Source organism: Budorcas taxicolor, chromosome 16 (genome assembly GCF_023091745.1).
Source record: "Budorcas taxicolor isolate Tak-1 chromosome 16, Takin1.1, whole genome shotgun sequence".
NCBI classification, from domain to species: Eukaryota; Metazoa; Chordata; class Mammalia; order Artiodactyla; family Bovidae; genus Budorcas; species Budorcas taxicolor.
Window position 1 is genome coordinate 56901775 of NC_068925.1, and position 24283 is coordinate 56926057.

The window sequence follows — 24283 nt, forward strand, 5'->3', positions numbered from 1 at the left end:
ATCCATTCTTGTTGGATCTTAGGAACTTGCCAAACTGTTGAGGCCTCAGCTTTTAAAAAACAGTCTAGAAGACAAAAAAGAAATAGAGAATTGAGTTTTTGAAGTTTCACTTGTCCTAGTTGAGAAGAGCATGGATCCTTTTGCTACTTACTATTCGCCATCTAAAGCTCAACTAAAGAGGCAGTTGGTCTTACAGGAGCATCTTTTATCGGTATTTGGGTAACTCTCTGTTAAAACATCCAGAGCCTTTTGTCTTTCTAGACTCTAACCCAGATGAAGATGATGCATTTTACACTTGCTCTCCTCTTTTCTTGACTTTCTAGAAAGAATGAAAGAAATTCTAGGGTTATCTGGTGCCCATCCTGTGTTAGGCACTAGGAGATAATTCCTTTCTATACATCAACTTATTAAATTTTCGGAGTGACTTGACTAGGTAGATGATACTACCTTTTCACAGAGGCCCAGAGAGTGTTAAGTACCTCACTCGTGTCATTCAGTTAGTAAATGTGACTAAAGGATGATATTTGTAAGCAATGCCCTGCTTTGCTCTTAGAGATCTGTTTAATTATCATTACTCTTACATTTGGAGCCAGGCCAATCCCACTAGTCTAAACCCACTGCTGTCTGCATCCGTTGCAGACAGTGGAGACATGACTAGGTCACAACACAGAGTGTGTTCCTCCTCCTCTAACAGCGTCCACGCCCTGCTTTACCTTTGTGTTTGAATGCCTCCCTGATGTGAAGCTCCTGCAGATTGGGGAGTGTTTTCCTTTTTTCACCTTTGTAACCTAAAAGCAGAGACATTACTTTGCCAACAAAGGTCCATCTGGTCAAGGCTATGGTTTTTCTTGTGGTCATGTATGGATGTGAGAGTTGGACTGTGAAGAAAGTTGAGTGCCGAAGAATTGATGCTTTTGAACTGTGGTGTTGGAGAATACTCTTGAGAGTCCATTGGACTGCAAGGAGATCCAACCAGTCCATTCTGAAGGAGATCAGCCCTGGGATTTCTTTGGAAGGAATGATACTAAAGCTGAAACTCCAGTACTTTGGCCACCTGATGCGAAGAGTTGACTCATTGGAAAAGACTCCGATGCTGGGAGGGATTGGGGGCAGGAGGAGAAGGGGACAACAGAGGATGAGATGGCTGAATGGCAACACTGACTCGATGGACGTGAGTCTGAGTGAACTCCAGGAGTTGGTGATGGACAGGGAGGCCTGGCGTGCTGTGATTCATGGGGTCGCAAAGAGTTGGACACGACTGAGCGACTGAACTGAACCCCTGAAGTAACTATGCACTCAGCGTTCTTAATTACAGTTCCATAAATTAAGTCAAGTATGCTTTTCATTTTACAATGGAAATCTATTTATGTCCTGCACATGGCCACAGTCAGTGGAGCGGCTCAGGAAGCGCACTCAAGCCCAGAGCTCTAATTAGGACGGCACCACCATGCACCTGCTTCCAGCGCTCCAGCGTGAGGCTGCTGTTCTTTAGACGATGGCTTTGGGACCACTGCCTGGGCCTCTTTACCTCTCTCTCACTCTGCCTCATAGGATGACTCATCCACATTTCCCATATTATCTTCAGTTTGCTGTTGAACTTACTTTACAGAATTTTCTAAAAAATCTCCTAGTGTAAGGAAATATGAGAAATCATGTATTATTAACTGATTAATGCAGAAGAGTTTCTTTTCTATCATTAGTTTCGCTTTTGGCCTACTATATAACTCAAAAATTTGTCTTTCAAAAGTTTACTGTATTTATTGCTTAATCTGATGAGTGATAAATACTTTACTTGGGGAGTTGGGGAGGCATAAGGGGAAATGGTCACTGAGATTACTCACTCTTCTAGGGCTTCAGAAATCACTAGTTACATTCTTTCTTTTTACCTAGTGATGCTTTACCTGATACTGATCAACAGCCTATTCTTAAGGGGAAACCAACCTGAAAACAGTGAGGTCATTGGCAGACAGCGGACACCTGCCAGGCTTGGTGGGCCACCCGGCATTTGAAATCACCGCCTTTGCCCTTTCCGCCAGCTTTGCCGTGTTCTGGGTCCATGGCAGTGTTGTGGTCACTCGGTGCTGTCGCTCCCTCCTCATCTTCAGCTTCACTCTCTACTGGCCTGTCCGGGGAATGAAGCCCTAGGACCTAGTTCCAACCAGGCTGTCAGCAGCTCCACCTTCTCCACCCACCACTGTTGGCAGTTCTGCACCTTCTGGCTTAGGATCTTGCTTCAGGGGCTGGTAGGAGGAGTCAGCTAGACCTGCCCCCATGTCCTCCTGCTCTTTCCTCTAATTCCCTGTGCCTTCAGTAGGGCCCCAGTGTGACCCCAGTTCCTTAGCCTGATTGGAGGAGGTGTGCCCTGGACCCAAGACCTGACCTGTTATAAATACTTATGCCATCCCAGCAGGAGTCACCCAGAGCCCCAGGCTGACTGTGCCTTTTCTCTCTTCAAGAATAATAGGTACATTAGGGGAAGAATGATGGAGAGACTGGGAAAACTGAAACATATTACCACCTGTTTATAATTTATAGCATCTTGTTAAATGTACCTATGTGTTTGAAGTATAACTTGGTTTGCTCGTTAAAATATCATGTTTTAATTATCACACTTAATATTTAGTACATATAATTTTAACTTCTTTTGTGTGCATCAGAGCCAAACCCTATAGTTCCAAAGTCTTTTGATTACTTTTTTACTTCTTTTTTACCAGAGTTCTTTTGGACAATACATTTTTTGTTTCTGGTTTATATAAATTTAAAATAATGCTTCTGCTAGTGTTCTTTGAGACCAAGTCACATACATGGGAGCAACTCCCCATCCTTTAAAAAAAAAAAAGTCAATAATTAAAAAAAAAATCCTTTAAGCTAAGGAGTCACTGAATTCTTCCTTCTTGTTCAAGTCAAAATATCCCCTTGCTCTTAAATGTGAAGCTACTAAGGCAGTGCTGTTCACACAGTAACACAGTCTTTTCAAACAAAAGTTCACGCAGAACTCCACTATGTAAAGAAGGTAAAAATGCAGGTGTTTCTTATGTGTGTGTGGGGTGTGTGTTTGTTTACAGTTCAGTTCAGTCGCTCAGTCGTGTCCGACTCTTTGCGACCCCGTGTATCGCAGCACGCCAGGCCTCCCTGTCCATCACCAACTCCCAGAGTTCACTCAGACTCACTGCCATCGAGTCGGTGATGCCATCCAGCCATCTCATCCTCGGTCATCCCCTTCTCCTCCTGCCCCCAGTCCCTCCCAGCATCACAGTCTTTTCCAATGAGTCAACTCTTTGCTTGAGGTGGCCAAAGTACTGGAGTTTCAGCTTTAGCATCGTTCCTTCCAAAGAATACCCAGGGTTGATCTCCTTCCGAATGGACTGGTTGGATCTCCTTGCAGTCTAAGGGACTCTCAAGAGTCTTCTCTAACACCACAGTTCAAAAGCATCAATTCTTCGGCGCTCAGCCTTCTTCACAGTCCAGCTCTCACATCCATACATGACCACTGGAAAAACCATAGCCTTGACTAGGCAGACCTTAGTCGTCAAAGTAATGTCTCTGCTTTTGAATATACTATCTAGGTTGGTCATAACTTTGCTTCCAAGGAGTAAGCATCTTTTAATTTCATGGCTGCAGTCACCATCTGCAGTGATTTTGGAGCCCAAAAAAATAAAGTCTGACACTGTTTCCACTGTTTCCCCATCTATTTCCCATGAAGTGATGGGACTGGATGCCATGATCTTCGTTTTCTGAATGTTGAGCTTTAAGCCAACTTTTTCGCTGTCCTCTTTCACTTTCAACAACAGGCTTTCTAGCTCCTCTTCACTTTCTGCCATAGGGTGGTGTCATCTGCATATCTGAGGTTATTGATATTTCTCCCGGCAATCTTGATTCCAGCTCGTGTTTCTTCCAGTCCAGCGTTTCTCATGATGTACTCTGCATATAAGTTAAATAAGCAGGGTGACAATATACAGCCTTGACATACTCCTTTTCCTATTTGGAACCAGTCTGTTGTTCCATGTCCAGTTCTAACTGTTGCTTCCTGACCTGCATACAGATTTCTCAAGAGGCAGGTTAGGTGGTCTGGTATTCCCATTTCTTTCAGAATTTTCCACAGTTTATTGTGATCCACACAGTCAAGGCTTTGGCATAGTCAATAAAGCAGAAATAGATGTTTTTCTGGAACTCTCTTGCTTTTTCCATGACCCAGTGGATGTTGGCAATCTGATCTCTGGTTCCTCTGCCTTTTCTAAAACCAGCTTGAACATCTGGAAGTTCACGGTTCACGTATTGCTGAAGCCTGGCTTGGAGAATTTTGAGCATTACTTTTCTAGCATATGAGATGAATGCAATTGTGCAGTAGTTGGAGCATTCTTTAGCATTGCCTTTCTTTGGGATTGGAATGAAAACTGACCTTTTCCAGTCCTGTGGCCACTGCTGTGTTTTCTGTATATTTTTTGAGAAATAATTTTTGGAAGAAATAGAAGGCTTGACAGCAATATATACATATCTTATTTAAGATATGTTGTTAATTAATACTTTAAATGTTTAACCAAAATAATGTTCTCCTGAAGTTTTGGGAAAAGAAACCAAACAATATTCTGTTAAAGAAGGCAACATTTCCCTTAATCTTCAGTTCTGTAATTAATGTGATTTAGTAATCACTATCACAGAGATGATCATGATTTATGTCAATAAATGAGATCCATAACTCATATTTGTCAGATTAAGAAACTAAGACTGAGAAGGAACTTGCTCTGGCTTTCCTAGCCCCATTACTCTGTACCATGGTACAGTTTTGCATGGAGAAGCTGGTCTGGTATTCATGTCCAACTCCAGAGATTTAGCACCAAGATTCTGGGTACGTGTTAGTTAATTGTCAGGATAAAGTTAAGAAACTACACTGAGTGAGGATCTTGTCCTTTTGCCTTGATTTTGTGACAACTGATCGTTCACACCAAGGAAATTAATGTAAAACTGCAATGCTAAGATTGTAAAATTTTAAACTATGGATCACCCTCAGTTATCTTATTCCAAGGCAGGACTAGACCGGAAGATATCAACACAATGTTTAGAACTATTAACTGAGTGTTTATCAAAGTCTTTAGGTTAGGAAAGTTATTTCTACTTTGAAAATCTCAACTTTAATAGTTCCTTAAAGGTATGCTTTTATTATAATGTTGTAGATTTTTATGCTTTATCATATTATATAGTTATAAAAATCTTCATTTTCACTGTGTTGTACACCTGAAACTTATATTTTACATCAACCATACCTCAATAAAAAATAAACATAATTAAAAAAAAATATTCCTTTTAGTTGCAGCTAGCCTTCCCAGAATGACGTGTTACTTTTGCATATCCTAGCACTGCGAAAAGTCATTACTGCATAAACACTTCAACTTGAGGGTGTGTCGTTTCTTAGCTCCTCGGTCCTTGCTCTTCTGTCCATACTTTGTCGTCTTCCCCTAAGCCTCTCTTCTGTTAGAAATTTCAGTGGTCTGACGAGGATTGGAGCCTCCCATTTTAAATATGTGGTATAAAATCAGACTGGCACCCATCGTTATTAGAAAGCAGGAGTGAGTAAAGGTCAGTCTTTTAGCCGGCAGGCTGGCTGACTTTCCTGTGAGCATCACATGTTGGGAGAAGCTAGTTCATCTGTCTGTGGGTTTAGGATTCAACAGCATAAGCTGTCAGCCTAACACTGATTGAAGGTGGACTGGGAGGGGAAGTGCATCTGCCCAACGGCTCGCCATTGGCTTCCTATTACAGCATTCTCCCCCGAGACACAGTCTGCATGCTCATTCACCTACCTCCTTCTCTTCCCTCCCCTTCCTTCCCTACCCCTTCATTACTGATGCACAGCGAGAGGCAGCAGCAGCAGCAACAGCAGCGCTGCTTGTCACGAACCAAGGATTGCAATGAGCTCATCCTTTTCTCCTTGCAGCTTCACAACTGCCCTGGCTTCCTGGCTACCGCTGCTGCTGTCTCTTCTTTCTCTCTCTCACACACACACCGTCTCACACACACATATGCATAGCACACACTCACACACTCTCTCATGCTAGACCCTTCTAAGCATCTTGTCCGTTTTTACACATGTATGTGAACTCTCCTGCATCATTCTTGGCCATTTTCTTGCGTTTGATTGCTTTTGCCATTTTTTGTTGTTGTTGTTTTTAATTTTGATCAGCATTTGATTTCATTTCCAGTCTTCTCTGGGGCTCTCTCACAGTGGATAATTTAGCCAAAATGTTTTTCTCGTGGAGACGTTAGCTGGCAGTTCCCATCACAGACTGTCTTGTGCGTGCTCCCGGGGAGACCGAAGCCTGGCTCCCCTCCCACCGCAGTTCTCAAAATTGTGGATAAGAGATCCCGCTTTCTCATTCTGGATACCTACTTACTGCTCATGGAAGAAGGGGTGCCCTGCCCAGCCCCAGCTGCTAAGCTCACAGCTCCCGTCAAAAAGTCCCAGGACATGCACGACGAGAGGAGCAAGCTGGTGAATGAGTATGCGTGTCGAGTGCTGGAACTTCTGGGGATGGGGCATCGTCTGTTTGTGCCTCGGCTTCTGGCGGTGAGACTATTTTTCATTGAACTTCATTTGTAGAGAATCTGCCATCCTCTGTGAGAATTCCTTGTATCCCCGGAAGAGGCTTGTGGTCTCCTATTTCCTTCCCCACTCTACCGGGAAGGAAGTGCAGAGTGGCCACTGCCCAGGGGCTCTGTCCGAGCCCGGTCCACGCCACTCCTTAATTGACTGGAGGAGATATGGCTCTCCTCTCTGAGCCCACATCAGTGGCATTATCTCCCTGGCAGCAAAAAGAAAAAGGTCTTATGGCTGGCCAGGCTCAGCAATAAAGCAGGATACCCAAGTGCTTGGTGGAGGCATTCTGTTATTTATGTCTCCAAAGGGTTAAATTTTACAACAGACATTATTGTGACTTATCTAGACTATGTGTGGTTTGCTTTCTAACCTCTATTTGGTGTCCAGTTTGATTGTTTTAGTAGGGAATTTTATTCCCTAAAAATCATTGATTAGGAAATTACAGATTTCTCTCCTGGAATGTTTGAACTGTTTATCTGGAAACAGCTTAGGGCTGTTGGATCTGTGCTGAGTCTGGGAAGTCTGATTTGCTTTTAAAAAAAAATTTTATTTCCTGAAGAAGAGAAAAAAATCACTCTTCCTCACTTCCTATCAAGGGTTAAAATTAAATACCCACAATCACTGGTGCAGGGTTTCTTTTTAGCAGTTTGAGAACTATACCTAGCAACTGTTCTATAATATAATTGGTCTACAGTAGTCCTATACCATTATTTGGTAATTGGGCAAGAATAATTTCGCTTTGTCTATTTTATACAGTGGAGTTTAATACCATTCTAGACTGTTCCTTCATTTGGTTCTCTCATATTTGAGTCTTTTCAGAAGTGCAAGATTGACCTGACTGAATTTAACTCTCTCCCTCACATATCTCCCTCTAGTATAGTTCATCTTTGTTTATACTTACCTTTATAAGTATTAACTCAGTCTTAATGTACCTATTTACAAATAAATAGGATCTCTCCTATATCATCATAACAGGCATGTTAGGTAGCTGTGCACATGACGGGTTTCTCACCCTGAAGAAAGTCTATTTATCACTGCAAGGTGAAGTTGGATGCAGTGACCAGCATACAGTTATAGGGAAGGGGATGGTATTTTTTGAGAAATACAGTTCCTTCGTAATTTAAGAAAGAAAAGCTCAAAATATATGTTTCAGTGCCCAGGTGAGGTCATCAGTGCTTACTTGAATTTTATTTCCCTGAGTCACATTTTTTTTCTTAATAAAGGAGAAAACTGAAGAATCATGATTCTATTAAAAAGGAGTTTTTTTTTTTTTTTAACAGTGAAACAAAAAGCATTTTAGGAGCTTTGACACTGAAAAGTGCTAAAATATATTTCAACAAATGATCTGCTTCTCTTTAAGGAATCAGTTTTTTATCTAATGCATTTCTGTATCCTTACAGACTGCTTAACTTTGTGTTTCACAGGCTTCCACTGATAACTTTACAGTGATCTGGTACTGCCTTTCTTTGGCATTTACATTTTCAGCATTTTGAGGGGAAACATAAAATTGATAACAAGAAATGTCTCTCATACCTACATCTGCATCAGGGATAACTTTAAACTGCCTGTAGTGTAGAATGATTGTCAACAGTAAAAGCTATAGTCTTCACAAGGTTCAGATCTGTGGGGGGCTTATAGATGTCTGTATGTCGCAACTTTACAAAGTTGGCTCGGTTGCCAAGTTAGGTACCCAAGTAGATACAGCCCTCACGTTGTTCTGGGCTCAAACATTACAGGTCGTAGAGCCACTTGCAGTCTATGTGAACAGTGTATGGTGAGTTATCTGTAGGGCCATTTGGAAATCTCTGACTTTGTTACACAGCTTAAAAGATTGTTGATAGAATTAGGGTACTCTACATTCTGAGAAATCACATCACATGCCTTTTAATGAGCAATATGGCTATGAATTGGGATCAGCTATCCAATGAGTTATGGCTCAGAGTTTAGTGTGTACCAGGGGGATGTCCAGTTGTTCAGCCTTGTGTTATTGGACTGCCTAATGATATGGGATCGATGGTTAATCTGCCCAGGGTGGTCCTAAGAGGAATCCTACCACGTGCAATGTTGTAATCTTTCCATTACCAGTGAGGGAAGGAACTGAAGTTTAGGTTTTCAGTCATGTTCTCAATATGACTATGTAGGGGCTAACCACATGCAAATCCCTGTTTTGCATTTAAGATCCAAGTAGTATTTTTTTCATATGAGGCCAGTTACTTTTCTTAATGAAACAGATCAAATTAAACCAAGATTTACCCAGACAGCGTTGTGGATTTGAACTCTGAGCCTTATATTTTGTTCCCTGAGGCACAGAGGGACCATCAAACTACAGGAACACCAAGCACATTTGGAATTTTTGCTTATGGTCCTTCAAAGGTACACTTAGTAAAGAATAATTTCCTTTAATAAATCGAGTACCAGTGTTCCACTTTAGATATTACCACAAGACATAGATTCTGTGTGCAGACCCACCAAGCATACGTTTCTTTGGTGAAATTAAAATACCAAAGCAAGGGATACAGATATCCTAGATACCAGCTAAATAATGTCCTCTTCTAAAGCTTGCACTTCCAAATGATTTTCAGACCTCTGAAAACTTTGCTCAATGGAATGGAAATCCTGATAGACTCTATGCCTAAAGGAAGAAAAAGCCATTTGTGGTGAATATAGTGAAGGTGAGAAAGAGAACTGTGTCTAAATTTTTTTCTCCAAATAATCCTCTAAAATAATCAAATCTAGATTTTGCTGCTGATAGAGGCCTTTAAAGAAAAGATTTGTCTTTGGAGAACAGCGAGAGGTTTGGAATAGAAGCATCTGGAACTAACACTCAAATGTTAGAACTGTTCATTACCACCCACCCTGCCTTCTTCTCTCTCTTGTTTTTTTAATCACTTGAAAATGTGATACTCTTGCACTGAATTTTTCAGTGGGAAAGACACTCCCAAAATGGTATTAACAGTGGCACACAGCCAGAGTTCATTCTCCTCTGTAAGTGTGTGAAATTTGGAGAAAGAGGAGAGAAGCTTTTACTCATGTTCAAAATCTTCCTGTCCTCCTTGATTTTTTCTTTCTTCTTTTATATGACATGGGAAATTATTATCAGATCATTATATAACATGTCAGTGTTGGCTATAGTTTCAGTACTGGTACTCTGGGCCCTGTGCATGGTGAAACTGGAGGACTCTCAGGCCAAGGATTGACATACATCTATAGCCAAATGCTCCCACTCTCCCTCCAGTAGCCATTTAAGGTTTAATTTTGATCAGATTTCTAATGCTGTCAAACTATACCCTAGTTTTTTTTTTTTAATTTGTAAACTTCCTTAAAACATTAATTTTAAGGAAAGAATGAAAAAGCAGATGAGAAAGGTTTTCTCCCATTTTTACCTCTGTTGTTGACTGCTGCAAGGATTGATTACTCACTGAAGAGAGACTATATCGGATTGGTCAAAAGGTTCATTCAGGTTTTTCCATAAACCCAAACAATCCTTTTGGCCAACTCAGTAACTCTTAAAAGAGGTTAAAGACTCAAGTATAAAAGTTGCCATGTTGGGACTTCGCTGGTGGTCCAGTGGCTGACACTCCATGATCCCAACTCAGGGGACCTGGGTGGTCAGGGAACTAGATCTCCTCTGCTGCAGCTAAAGATGCCGCATGCCGCAGTGAAGACTGAAGATGCTGCATGCCGCAGCTAAGACCCAGAGCAGCCGGGTACACAGACAGAGGTCTTTTTTTGTTCACTTGGTAGTGTCCAACTCTTTACAACCCTGTGGGCTGAAGCCCATGTATACTTCTGATCAGTTCAGTTCAGTCACTCAGTCATGTTCAAACTCATGTCCATTGAGTCGGTGATGCCATCCAGCCATCTCATCCTGTCGTCCCCTTCTCCTCCTGCCCCCAATCCCTCCCAGCATCAAGGTCTTTTCCAACGAGTCAGTTCTTCGCATCAGGTGGCCAAAGTATTGGAGTTTCAGCTTTAGCATCAGTCCTTCCAATGAACACCCAGGACTGATATCCTTTAGAATGGACTGGTTGGATCTCCTTGCAGTCCAACGGACTCTCAGGTCTTCTCCAACACCACAGTTCAAAAGCATCAATTCTTCGGCGTTCAGCTTTCTTCACAGTCCAACTCTCACATCCATACATGACCACTGGAAAAACCGTAGCCTTGACTAGATGGACCTTTATTGGCAAAGTAATGTCTCTGCTTTTGAATATGCTATCTAGGTTGGTCATAACTTTCCTTCCAAGGAGTAAGTGTCTTTTAATTTCATGGCTGCAATCACCATCTGCAGTGATTTTGAAGCCCCAGAAAATAAAAGTCAGCCACTGTTTCCACTGTTTCCTCATCCATTTGCCATGATCTTCGTTTTCTGAATGTTGAGCTTTAAGCTAACTTTTTCACTCTCCTCTTTCACTTTCAACAAGAGGCTTTTTAGTTCCTCTTTACTTTCTACCACAAGAGTGGTGTCATCTGCATATCTGAGGTTATTGATATTTCTCCCAGCAATCTTGATTCTAGCTTGTGCTTCTTCCAGTCCAGCATTTCTCATGATGTAAGCAGGGTGACAATATACAGACTTGACATACTCCTTTTCCTATTTGGAACCAGTCTGTTGTTCCATGTCCGGTTCTAACTGTTGCTTCCTGACCTGCATATAGATTTCTCAAGAGGCAGGTCAGGTGGTCTGGTATTCCCACCTCTTTCAGAATTTTCCACAGTTTATTGTGATCCACACAGTCAAAGGCTTTGGCATAGTCAATAAAGCAGAAGTAGTTGTTTTTCTGGAACTCTCTTGCTTTTTCCATGATCCAGTGGATGTTGGCAATTTGATCTCTGGTTCCTCTGCCTTTTCTAAAACCAGCTTGAACATCAAGGAGTTCACAGTTCACGTATTGCTGAAGCCTGGCTTGGAGAATTTTGAGCATTACTTTAGTAGTGTGTGGGATGAGTGCAATTGTGCGGTAGTTTGAGCATTCTTTGGCATTGCCTTTCTTTGGAACTAGAATGAAAACTGACCTTTTCCAGTCCTGTGGCCACTGCTGAGTTTTCCAAATGTGCTGGCATATTGAGTGCAGCACTTTCACAGCATCATCTTTTAGGATTTGAAATAGCTCAACTGGGATTCCATCACCTCCACTAGCTTTGTTCATAGTGATGCTTTCTAAGGCCCAGTTGACTTCACATTCCAGGATGACTGGCTCTAGGTGAGTGATCACACCATCGTGATTATCTGGGTTGTGAAAATACTTCTGATTACCCTCCAAAATATAAAAATCAATTTGTCCCTCAAAATAAGTCCTGCATCTCCTTTCTAATTTGCATCTGTTAATCTTGTGACTTTTTAATAGTGGGTATGCTTGGGATTTCTTTGGAAGGAATGATGCTAAAGCTGAAACTCCAGTGCTTTGGCCACCTCATGCAAAGAGTTGACTCATTGGAAAAGACTCTGATGCTGGGAGGGATTGGGGCCAGGAGGAGAAGGGGATGACGGAGGATGAGATGGCTGGATAGCATCACTGACTCGAGGGATGTGAGTCTGAGTGAACTCTGGGAGTTGGTGATGGACAGGGAGGCCTGGTGTGCTGCGATTCATGGGGTTGCAAAGAGACGGACACGACTGAGCAACTGAACTGATGGTTGAAGTAAGCTTCCCCTGTGGCTCAGATGGTAAAGAATCTGCCTACAGTGCGGGAGACATGGGTTCAATCCCTAGGTCAGGAAAATCCCCTGGAAAAGGGAATGGCTACAAGTATCTTCTCTAGTATCTTGCCTGGATAATCCCATGGACAGTAGCCTGGCAAGCTACAGTCCACAGGGTTGCAAAGAGTCGGACACAAATGAGCAACTCACATTTTCAGGCAATCTGGAGCTTCGCTAACACCAGCGGTGTCTTGAAAACGGCAGCCACAGAGTACTCTGAATTCTGGTGTCCAGAGACTTCATCTGAGTTGGGCTGTATCTTTCTTCTTTTGTATGATCTCAGAAGCTGGACTTGAAACTAGGCCTTGGGCAGTATTAGAAAATTAGGTGACCATGCCGCCTGCAGGCGATAGACTGTTCCACACCATTTTGGGTCATCTGTTTGTAGGTAACTAGAGGTTAGTTGCACTGACAATAGAAAAGGTGCGCTTAGAGGTTTTGAATGATGAAGAAAGCTACCAGTCCTGTTTCCCTACAAACTCTATAAGCAGCCTGTCTTGAATTTTCCCAACAATTACCAAAGAGATACTCATCAGAACCAGTGTTACAGGTGAAATAGGATGTGGTATGTCTGGTATAACTGGTAGGTGGATGCTTTCTCAATAATTCAGCAGTTGATATTTCAGTTGAAGAAGCCCACTTTTGGGCTGAATTTGTTTCCAGTAACTGCTTTTCCCAGTTAAGGTGAGTTGATAGCACTTTATCCTGCTAAATATTCTCTCCACTACTTATTGCCACCATCTTTCAGTATCTATGAGGGAGGAAATAAGTCTGAGGTGTACTGAAGCTTGTTTTTTTCCCTTGGCACTGTTAGCCTGGCTCTATTTTCTGATTACTAGTTTATGAATCTAAACTTGGGCCAACCTAGTCCCTTGTGAAAATGCCTGCTGTGTGAATTAATATTTTATTTTACATTTCTATTTAAAAGAGAAGCGAAGGAGAGAAAAAATTATATATGTAGAGTGAGAGAGAGACGAAAGGAGGATTCATTCAGTTATTCAGTAAATTTTAATTGAGTACCTCCTGTAATCTAGGCGTGAGTCTTATCACTGTGAATACAGTAAAGAACAAGACAGATAAGTCCCCTTTCTTTAGGATGAAAGCAAATGAAAAACTAGAAAATGAGTGGATGAAGAATGACTTGATGGGCTAGGAGGAAGAATTTAAATGCTCAGAAAAGGTCTAACTCAAATCTTATATTTGTGCTAAAATCTAAATCACAAAAAGTTATTATCATAATGAAGATGAGGGAGAAGAATATTCCAGACAGAGATACCAAGCAGCAGCCTTCAGTTAGGAATGAACTCAGTGTGTACAAAATAAAAACCCAAACAAACCAGAAAGAAGGCTAGTGTTCTTGGAGCTTGAGATCAAGAAGAGAGATGCAATTCAACATCATGTTGAAGAGGAAGGCAGGGCCCCAGATCATAAAGGGTCTTGCAGGTAATGGTGGTGATTTTGGATTTTATTCTGAGCACAGTAGGGACCATTGGAGAGCTTTACACAGAAGAGCAGCGTGATCCGAAAAAGTATCTAGCTGCTGTAAGGAGCGGGGAAAAAGAGGGAGACCAGTTGGGAAGTTGCTGAATGACTCAGCTGAGAAACAACAATGGCTTAGACCAGGGTGGTGGTGATGACAGCTCATTATGATCAGAATTCCTCTGACTTCCTTTTAGTCTTTCAATGTAGTTGTTAATCAGTTTTACATTTGAATTTAAATAAAGTAAAATTTGAACTTGCATGTAGTTCTGTGATTTCTAGCTACCATATTTTTTTGTTTTAATCATTTCTTTCTACCATTTTTGACAATTAAGTGCTGACTCTTAACACCTAATTTCTTTTTGACTTGGCCTATTTCAGTGTACCCAGTATGCCTCAGTCTCATAATTTGTGTCTCAGTATTTGCCAATGATTACATGTAGTTGTTTATTGAAACATTTATTGCCTTTCTTATTATATGATCTTTCCCACAAGAAATACAGCAAAATATAAAGAAGAAGAAGAGAAAAACTATAACCTTGCTCTTCAGAGAAACATTTTCTTTTATTTCCTTTCAGTCTTTTTTCTGTGCATGCATATATTTTCTGTGCATGCATATAAGTAGTTGTTATTTCTTAAGTAAATTTTGCAAAAGTAGCTTTCATAAGAAGTTCAATAGTTAAGTGGTTTGCTTCGTTTACTTAATTTTTTAAGTCTTCAAGATATGGAACAATTTCTTATTTTCTTCATTTGAGCTGCTATTGTCCTTAATTGAAAAGTCATCCTCTCATTAGGTGTTTGTTATATAACTCTTCTGTGGTTTAATTGTACGATCTGTGTCTTCCCAGCTTGGAAAAAAAAAAATCCTTAGAACGCCCACCAAGTTAAAATCACAGATGTGTCCCAGAGTTCACACTTTTTCCTTTTTCTGGCATTTTTCTTTTCCCAGAGCCATAATGTGGTTAGCTTTGCCAGGATCCATCATTCTACTCTAGAGGTTATATAAATTAAATATGTTAGCTTGTTAATTAATTCCATTGTCACTTCTAGGATTTATGGTGACTTATTTCAGCTTATACTAAAGCGGTTAGAAATCTCTTCCTAAAAATTTTTGGACCTCACCTAGATCTTGGCCAATAAAAGTTACATTCAGGAAAATAGAAATTCCTTTTGCAATGTATTTGTTATGAATGTGGGTTAAAATGTAATGGACGATTCTTGGTGATTGTTTTGTAGACCTCAAAGGAAGATCTTCTGCAGGCTGATTTTGAAGGCGCCTTAAAGTTCTTCAGAGTCCAGCTTCCAAAGAGATACAGGGCAGAGGAAAATGCAAGAAGGCTAATGGAGCAGGCTTGCAACATTAAGGTATGATATATGAATTTATAGATAATAAAGGTGGAACGTGAATGCAGAGTAACATGGCAAATTATGTAAAACCCTCTGTTTGTTGCTGGATTCTGACTGTGTTGAAGGCGATGTGGTATCTGACCTAGTCTCTCTGTGACATTTTCTGTGAAGGTGGTCTGTATCTATAGTGGCTGTATCCTCTTGTAGGACTTAGAGTGAACCTTGGCTGGTTCGGATTCTAACAAGAGGAAGACAAACATTGATCTTACAAGTGGGCCTCTAGAGGAGCCTGCTGTGATAGTGGTTTCCACAGCAGCAGACTTAGTATTTAGATTTTGCCATCTATTTTAAGATTATTTAGGGCCAAGCAAGAAACGCACCCTTCCCACCAATTTCCTGTTGGCTTGGGAATCTGTCAGAGGAGGATTTCTAGGTGAATTAGTTTCTGAAGTCGAAAGGGGTTACGTGGCTCCTGCTTCATCAGGTCTATCCATGGGCTTTTTGTGCTTAACTCTTAACTGGATTTTAAGATGGGTAAAGTCATTCTCATTTTCAGTGAATGTTCTTGATTTGGAGTGTAATGCTTTCCAGTCAGTGCCTGTGTCTATTGAGGAGTTTCCTGTTAGACGTCCTGTTGCTTTCTTCTGCTTCCTGCTAACACAGATAATGAATGTGCAGTATACAGGACTTATGGTGGTGGTGTTTGTTCCTACCTACTTACATTTTGAAATTTATGGGTATGCTTAGTGGCCATCTCTGATGGTAGATGTTGTCCATGGGTTTTTGGTTTGATATCTAATTTCTCTCTGGTTTTTGTTCTGTTTTGTTGTTTGATGTGAATTATTTAATCCAGTTGTTATTTTTTGATGTGGGGGCAAAAACAGTTACTTAAAAAAACTAGGTGAAAGAATCAAATAAGTTTTAGAGGTGTTTGTTGATGATCATAGCCAGAAAGTTGATAATTTCCTAATGTAGAAAAATTATACAGTCAAGTTTTATAATAATTTTAATTAATTTGGGGGCTTCTTTTATATTTATAATTAATCCAGTAATTCACCAGAGTCCATCATATTACCAATTTGTTTCTCTTCCTTTACAGAACTAAGTTAAATAAGCTCAATTGTGAGTTTGACAAAACTAAGCTTAATAAATTTGATTATGAGTTAAAGAAAAGAAAAGCACCCTGCTTAGGCTGTGCTTTCCTTTCTCTGAGGGACTTGGAAAGCTCTGTCTTGATCTGCCCATTTCTGTCCCACACCTGACAGATATATGTGGCTATATTGCTCCTTATCACATGTCTGATAAAACTAAACACATTTTATAAATAACTTGAAATAGAAATCCCTATCTAGAGAATTGTGGTATCAAGGTGAGATAGCACAAAAAGTGCTATCTCACTTTTACAAGAAAGGTTTTTTAAATCTATATTTGTTTTGGGGGCTGGGCTGGCTCTTTGTTGTGATGCAGGCTCTCCAGTTGCAGTGCCTGGGCTTAGTTGCCCTGCAGCTTGTGGGGTCTTAGTTCCCTGACCAGGGATTGAACCCACATCCCCTGCACTAGAAGAAAGATTCTTAACCACTGGGGTAGTACCAAGATAGTACGTTCAAAAAAAAATTTGGAACCAGTTTACTGATGTAAGTTCTTGTACCTTTGGTATATACTAGGAAATCTTCTTAACCTAACCATGACAAAAATATAAATTTGTTTTCTGAACAAAGATCCCAGGTCTTGTAGACTTTACATTCTTGCAGAAGGAAATAGACAGCAGTAACCAATGAACATAATAAAGAATATACGTAATATGTCAGAAGGTGATAAATAGCTGTGAAAAGAGAAAAAGTAGGGCAAAATAAGCAAGATTGGGTTGATGGGGAGAAGAAGCATTACAGTTGTTAGACAGAGTAGATCTCATTGAAGGTAAAGAGATGAGTTAGTCATGGAGATGTCTAGGGGAGGAGCACTGCAGCAGAGGCAACAGCTAATTCAAAATCCCCGAGGCTGGCTCATGCCAAGTAAAGTTGAGGAACAGCAGGAAGGCCAGTGTAGAGCTGGAAAGAAATGAATGAAAACAAGGGCAATAGGAGAGGAAGTTAGAGAGCTCATAAGGCCACTGTAAGGGCATAGGCTTTGCTGTGTATGAAGTGAGGAGCCCTTACAGAATTTTGAGTGGAAGAGTAATAAGATCTGTCTGAGGTTTTGGAGGATCACAGTGCCCACTGTGTTGAAAACAGACAAGAGGAAGGTAAGAGTAGAAGTAGGGAGATCAGTAATTACTGGGTTTGCAGTAATCCTGGTGAGAAATGATGATAGACTGACCAGGGTGATCATAATGGGGAGAGACACAGAATGGAAGTGGTTGGAACCTGGACATATTCTGAAAGAGAACCGACAGGACTTCATGATGTATCAAACATGGGTGTGAGAGGAAAAAAGGAGCCAAAATGATTCCACAGATTTGGGATGAAGCAATTATAAGATAGAATAGCCATTGGCTTATGAGGCTCATGACTGAAAATGTGCTTTGACATAGACTTCCCTTTAGCACAGTGCCCACTGTAACACATTTGTGTGTGTGTGTGTCTCATTAGACTTGTGTTTGAATTTTAAGTTATTTTAAACTAAATTCTAACTGTTCAAAAATAACAACTCAATGTTGAATGTAAGTAACTCAGGAGAAAAAGATTACATTGTCTTTCAAATGAACTCTGTATTCAAAGAGATAATTTTCCAAAGGCATTAAGAAAGATGGACCTCTAAAGTCTTCATCCTGAAATGCAGACTTTTAAACCTTTGATGACTGTTTTATTTGACTAAGATCAGGTGACTAAGCAGAAGCCACGTTTGTCTGTAAATGTTGAAAATACATTCCAGTGGTCATGGTGACTGAATTTTGTGGGTGGTAGGTTTGAAAGACAGGCTTCATTCAGTTGATTGTTCCCGAGCTGTCAGAAGGAAGTACTATAACCTGGGGCAATGCTGTAGGGACCTATTAAAATAAAACATTCATTTCTAAGAATAAGAGAGTAGAGCGTTAAGAGGTACAGGTAAATGTTTTCAAGGGAAATCTAGAATGATGGGGAAATCACTGAAAACAAAAAACCCAGGAAAGTGATTTTAAAATATGAAATGTAACAGGGAAAGACTTTTGTCCAGTATAATTTTGAAGCTCCTCAGAGGATGGAGGTAACTAACAGTTGTCAAGCCGGAAACATGAGATCTGAGAGACACTGAAACATAAAATGTCAGGAAACAAGTCTAAAATATGACCTGAATGGATTGTTCCTGGGATGAAAGTGCTGTGTGCAACCACAGTGATTTATTTGCACATAAACAGATAGATAAGAATTCTTTAAAAAGTAATAATAGGGTTGTTATTTTGTTTTGTGTATTTTGTTAGTTTTTTGTGTTTTCTAAGGAGAGTACTTCTTCTTAGATACAGTACCCGCAGGGTTGTTTGGTTGTTGGTTGGTCAGTCACTGTTGTATGTGACTCTTTCCAACCCCATGGACTGTAGCCCACCAGGCAAGAATATTGAAGCAAGAATATTGAAGCAAGAATATTGAAGCAAGAATATTGAAGTGGGTAACCATTTCCTTCTCCAACGGGTCTTCCCAGATTAGGGATCAAACCCATAGCTCCTGCCTTAGTGGCAGATTACTACCACTGAGCCAGAACACCATCTTAATTTACAACATGATTGTGAGGTGGATGTGAGGTTTAGTTGAAAGAAGGAAGGCATAAATAGTACAGTATTCAGGGTTTGTGCTGGGACTAGAAGGTAGATCTCCAGCATGAAAATTTAAGATTGTTAACCAACACCTGCATTTTGAAATAGCCTTTATATCAAGACCTTAAACATTCATACATACTCGCACATATATACCTGAAGTGATACTTATGCTTATAATGTATGAAGCACTCTGATGTCTTTTCTTCTACCGTATTATATTCTATTTCAGTTTAAACTTCTCTCCTTCCGCTTCCAAATCCCCAAACCAAAAAGCTAGTCACAACCGACTAAATGGATTTCACAGCAGCTTACAGTTTTGAAAAAGAACTCAGGCCTGTTCCACTACTGGTCCCTCCTCCCCTTTCCTGATTCTGATAGACTGCAACTGTGAGAGGTTGTGGAGGGTGAGGTGTTACACTGAATAATGAAAGTGGGAGTCTGGTAAGGATGTGAGTCATCATGCCATCTTTATAGCAGCATATGCGGGCAACTGGAAGTGTTAGGAAATGATGGACTTACAGACCAAAGCTCCATATTAGATGGAACATTTAAAGAGAAAGGCAGCTACAGTATGGAATAGGCAAAAAAGTTGAACTCATGATTTCTTATCCACAACCTGTATAAGATTAAGAAAAGAATTTCTGTTGAAAGTAATCCATTTTTTTAAAATTTTAATTATTTTTATAGTATTTGTATATGATCATATAGTCTTCAAATGGATATGTTCTCATTTAATTCCCCTTCAAAATGAATCAGTCCTCTAATTCAAAGAAACTGGGTAACCAGTAATTTCAGCCAACTGACTGGTTTTAAAATAAACACAACAGTTATAGGTAAAAAATAACTTGTGAGCTCTGTGTGTTGATAAGAGGATTTATCGATAAAGCACATTGGATTGGGTAAATAACTTTATTTTTCTGAAACCTGTGTGATACTAAATATCAGGAATATTTTTGGTGTGTGTTTTTTTTTTTTTAATTTACTAACATGACTTTAAATCATTCTGATATTCCTTCTGTTCCTATGATCCAGCCAGGCTAAAATGAGAAAATAGGAGAAGGAAATGGCAACCCACTCCCATATCCTTGCTTGGGAAATCCCATGGGGAGTCTAGTGTGCAACAGTCCATGAAGTACAACAGGGTTGGACACAGCTTAGCAGCTAAAGAACAAATGGCAGTTCTAGCCAATGTATGAGAGCAAAAACTTGTAAGGAATTGGGGGTTGGGGCTGAAACCAAAATCCTATTGTTTACAGATGTGAATGTCTATTTAGAAAAACCAAAATAAACTGCAAGCAAATATTTAAAGTAAAATAAAATAAAATAAAATGAGAAAATATGTTTACCAATCAGACGTTACTTTGAAAAATCATTTGGTTACTAATATATGAATATGTTACACTTTCACAAGAAGGCAAATTTTGTTGAATATCATTATTCAGTTGTTAGCTTATAGTTTAAAACTTTGCTATGGAGAACTTTTTAAACTTGGATCTTGGCTTCATGGACTCTGAGTCACTAGAAATTTGAATTTCTTTATATAACCTTCTAAGCATCCTGTGTTTCCTAGTGAGACAATATATAGCCTTTATTGGATTCTTAAAGGCAACTCAGTGACTCAAAGAAGTTAACTTTTGTGTTGTGGGATCATCTTAGGAATATAAGAAAATAAGAACATATTAAGAATATAAGAACATATTAAGAAAATAGATATTTCTTTACAGCATAAGAATTTATAAATGTACCTATACATATTCAAGTATATATATATCAGTTCAGTCCCTCAATTGTGTCTGACTCTTTGCAACCCCATGGACTATGCCACAGACTTCCCTGTCCATCACTGACTCCCTAAGCTTGCTCAAACTCTTGTCCATTGAGTCGATGATGCCATCCAGTCATCTCATCCTCTGTCATCCCCTTCTCCTCCTGCCTTCAGTCTTTCCCAGCATCAGGGTCTTTTTCCAGTGAGTCAGTTCTTCGCATCAGGTGGCCAAAGTATTGGAGCTTCAGCTTCAGCATCAGCATCAGCATCAGTCTTTCCAGTGAATATTCAGGACTGATTTCCTTTAGGATTGACTGGTTTGATCTCCTTGCAGTCCAAATATACATATAACCTTTATAATTATTCTTTTTTTTTTTGCATACTTTTATTCAACATTAGTCACATATTATATTAGGTTAAATTGATTAAATTACCATTCTCCTTGGTCAAATGCATGCTAAGTTGCTTCAATTGTATCCGACTCTGTGCGGCCCTCTGGCCTGTAGCCTGCCAAGATCTTCTCTCTGTGGGGTTCTCTAGGCAAGAATACTGAAATGGGTTGCTATTTCCTTCTTCAGGGGATCTTCCCAACCCAGGTTCGAACCTGTGTCTCCTGTATCTCCTGCACTGGCAGGCAGCTTCTTTACCATTGGTGCCATTTGATCAAAAACTGCCAGTTATTCAACATTGTATGTAACTTAATTCAATATTTCATGCCTCCTTATGTTTCAAATAGACTATTTACGTGATGATGACATATTAAAAATTTGGCTTTTTTAAACATAGAGGCGTTTATTTAGTGGTCATTGCTCTGATAAAAACAAAAAGATGGGGAAAAAAAGATGAATTAGAAGAATAAAATATAACAGAAGTACTATAATACGTTAGTTCTATGGCTGTAAAAACCTTTCCTGAGGATAATTCTCCAAAAGCTGGGGAGCACATCTTTTTTTCTCCAGTTAACTTTTGTTTGGAACAGTGTTACAAGTGGCACAGTTATGATGAGCCCCATTAGCAGTAAAGTTCATCGTATCATTCAAAATATTCTTTTGGTATATCATCATAATAAAATGTTTAAAAAAATAAGATAGCCTATATTACTTATATTTTATTGGCAAAATAACTTGAATGATATTAAAACTGTGGCCTGACATTAAACTGAAAGAAGGACATTAGAGGGAAAAGATCATTTACTGAATAACTACTATGTGCCAGGAGCTATACAAGAAGACTTCTCAGAGGAATTAAGATGAGACCTAAGGATTAGCAGGAATTAAGGAGTACATTGGGGGCTTCCCTGGTGGCTTAGACGGTAAAGAATCCACCTGCAATGCAGGAGACCTCTGTTTGATCCTTGAGTTGGGAAGATCCCCTTGGGGAGGGCATGGCAACCCACTCCAGTATTGCTGCCTGGAGAATCTCATGGACAGAGGAACCTGGTGGGCTACAGTCCATGGGGTCGCAAAGGGTTGGACATGTCTAGTGACTAAGCACCGGAGAAGGCAGTGGCACCCCACTCCAGTACTCTTGCCTGGAAAATCCCATGGATGGAGGAGCCTGGTGGGCTACAGTCCCTGGGGTCGCTAAGAGTCGGACACGACTGAGCGAGTTCGCTTTCACTTTCACTTTCATGCATTGGAGAAGGAAATGGCAACCCACTCCAGTGTTCTTGCCTGGAGAATCCCAGGGACGGCGGAGCCTGGCAGGCTGCTGTCTATGGGGTTGCAGTGTCGGACACAGCTGAAGCTACTTAGCAGCAGCAGCAGCAGCAGTGACTAAGCACAGCATAGCACAGCAAGGAGTACATGGAGGCAGGGGGAGGGAAGTTCCATGCAGAGAATATGCAGAGGCTCAGAGGTAATAAGAATAGATCGAGTTGTCCAAAACCTAAATACAGTTCTTACTGGAAAATAGAGTTTGAGGAGGGAGGGAATGAGGGGAATAGATGGAAGACTAGAGAGATAAGCAGGGCCAGACAGCTGGTACAGAGCCATGTAACCCTGTAATCCATTGGTAAGCAGCTTGGATTTTATCCTGGGGGGAGGGGAATGGATTGAAGTTTTAAATAGGAGACACAAATGATCAGATTTACATTTTAGAAAGGCTTTTCTGGCTGGTGTGTGGAAAAGGGATTAAAATGGATAAGATTAGATATTGGTAACAGACCAATTCAAGAGTGGTTGCATTAATCCAGTTAATAAGTGACCAGACTAGTATTAAAAAGATGTGGACAGATTCCAGAAATGTTCATGAGATAGAATCAACAGATTCTAGTGATTAAGTGAGAGCTTAGGGCAGAGAGTCGGACACGACTGAGCGATTGAACTGAACTGAACTGAACTAGGGCAGAGAAGGAGAGTCAGTAATGACTCTAAGGATTCTTGCTTAGGCAACTTGGTAGTAATCACTTTATGAAGGCAAGCAAAGAACAAACTACAAGGATGGAGGATAATGAGTTAAGTGTGGGACATGCTAAGCTCATGGTGTATATCCACAATCTCAAATCCAAGCACATAAAACTATCCAATAGGCGGTAGGTTTGAAATGGAAGTCAGATCTGAGCTGAAAGTAGGCATTTGGATGTCATCAGTATTTGAACTATGGGAGTTGGTGAATTTTCAGAGGAGCAGAGAAGAGGGTTGAGGATAGATTCATTAACATATAAGAGATGCGCCGAGGTATAGAAGCTAGTGAGACTGGAAAGGTTACACCCAGAATAGTGTGAAGTGTGAAAGCAAAGGGAAAAGGTATATTTTCAAGAAGGAAGAAGTTGAACAACTAACCAGGATACTTAGAGTTCACGTAAGGTACTGAGAGTGGAAGTGGATGTCATGCAACAGTTAATGATAAAGAGGTGCTTTAGTGACAGCAGTTTCAATGGGGTGATGATGTATAACAACCAATGATTCAAGGAATAAATGGGAGGTGAGTCAATGGAAAAGGGAAGATGAGACAACTTCTTCTAAGGAGTTTAGCATAGGGTGATAACAGAGGATGACAGCCAGCAAGCCAGAGCATAAGTACAGAAGATGTGAGGTTGAGATGAATTTTGGAGGATGGGGAAGATGGCTTTAAATGCTTAAAACTCCCTCAATGAATCAGTGTCTTCATATAGTATCTACTACATGCCAGGCACTGTGCTAGGCCCAGGGAATGCAAAGTTGAACAAAAGCAAAAAAACTCCCAGAACTCATGGAGTTTATATTGTGCAGAAGATATTAATTAATCATGCCTTAATAGATGTACAATTATAAAGTGAGACAAATGCTCAGAAGGGATATAATAAAGATACATGAAGAGCAGAGAGCAAAGGAACCTGACTTTGACCCAGGGGATTAGGTAAAGCTTTCTTGCACTGAAATGATAAAGCACTTCAGACTGAAGGAAATGTGTGGACGCTGTGGGGTGGGAGTGTGGTATGTTTAAGAAATAGGAGATGGCTCAAGGAATGATGACGGTTGGTATCCAGGGGCCAGACCATTCATCTTCAAATAAGAAGGAAAGGTCCACAAGAGAAAAAGCTAAAGATTCGATATATATCAACAGAGACAGACCTCAGATAAAAGAATGTACTTTTTTTCCATTACAGCAGGAGGGACTGAGTAGATGGTGAATAAAGGCAAATGTGCAGGTTAAGGAAGGGAAGGGAAGGATGAAAGAAATTGAATTC

The 24283-nt window shown here is 40.3% G+C and overlaps 1 protein-coding gene across 1 annotated transcript in view; it reads left to right on the forward strand.

Annotated features, from left to right (window-relative positions):
* The window catches only part of RABGAP1L (RAB GTPase activating protein 1 like), a 718011-nt gene that overhangs the window by 554619 nt on the left and 139109 nt on the right, over positions 1-24283 (forward strand). The window contains exon 19 of the mRNA XM_052653672.1: positions 15008-15136. Coding sequence (XP_052509632.1) covers positions 15008-15136 — 129 coding nt within the window. The remainder of the gene's footprint in view (positions 1-15007; positions 15137-24283) is intronic.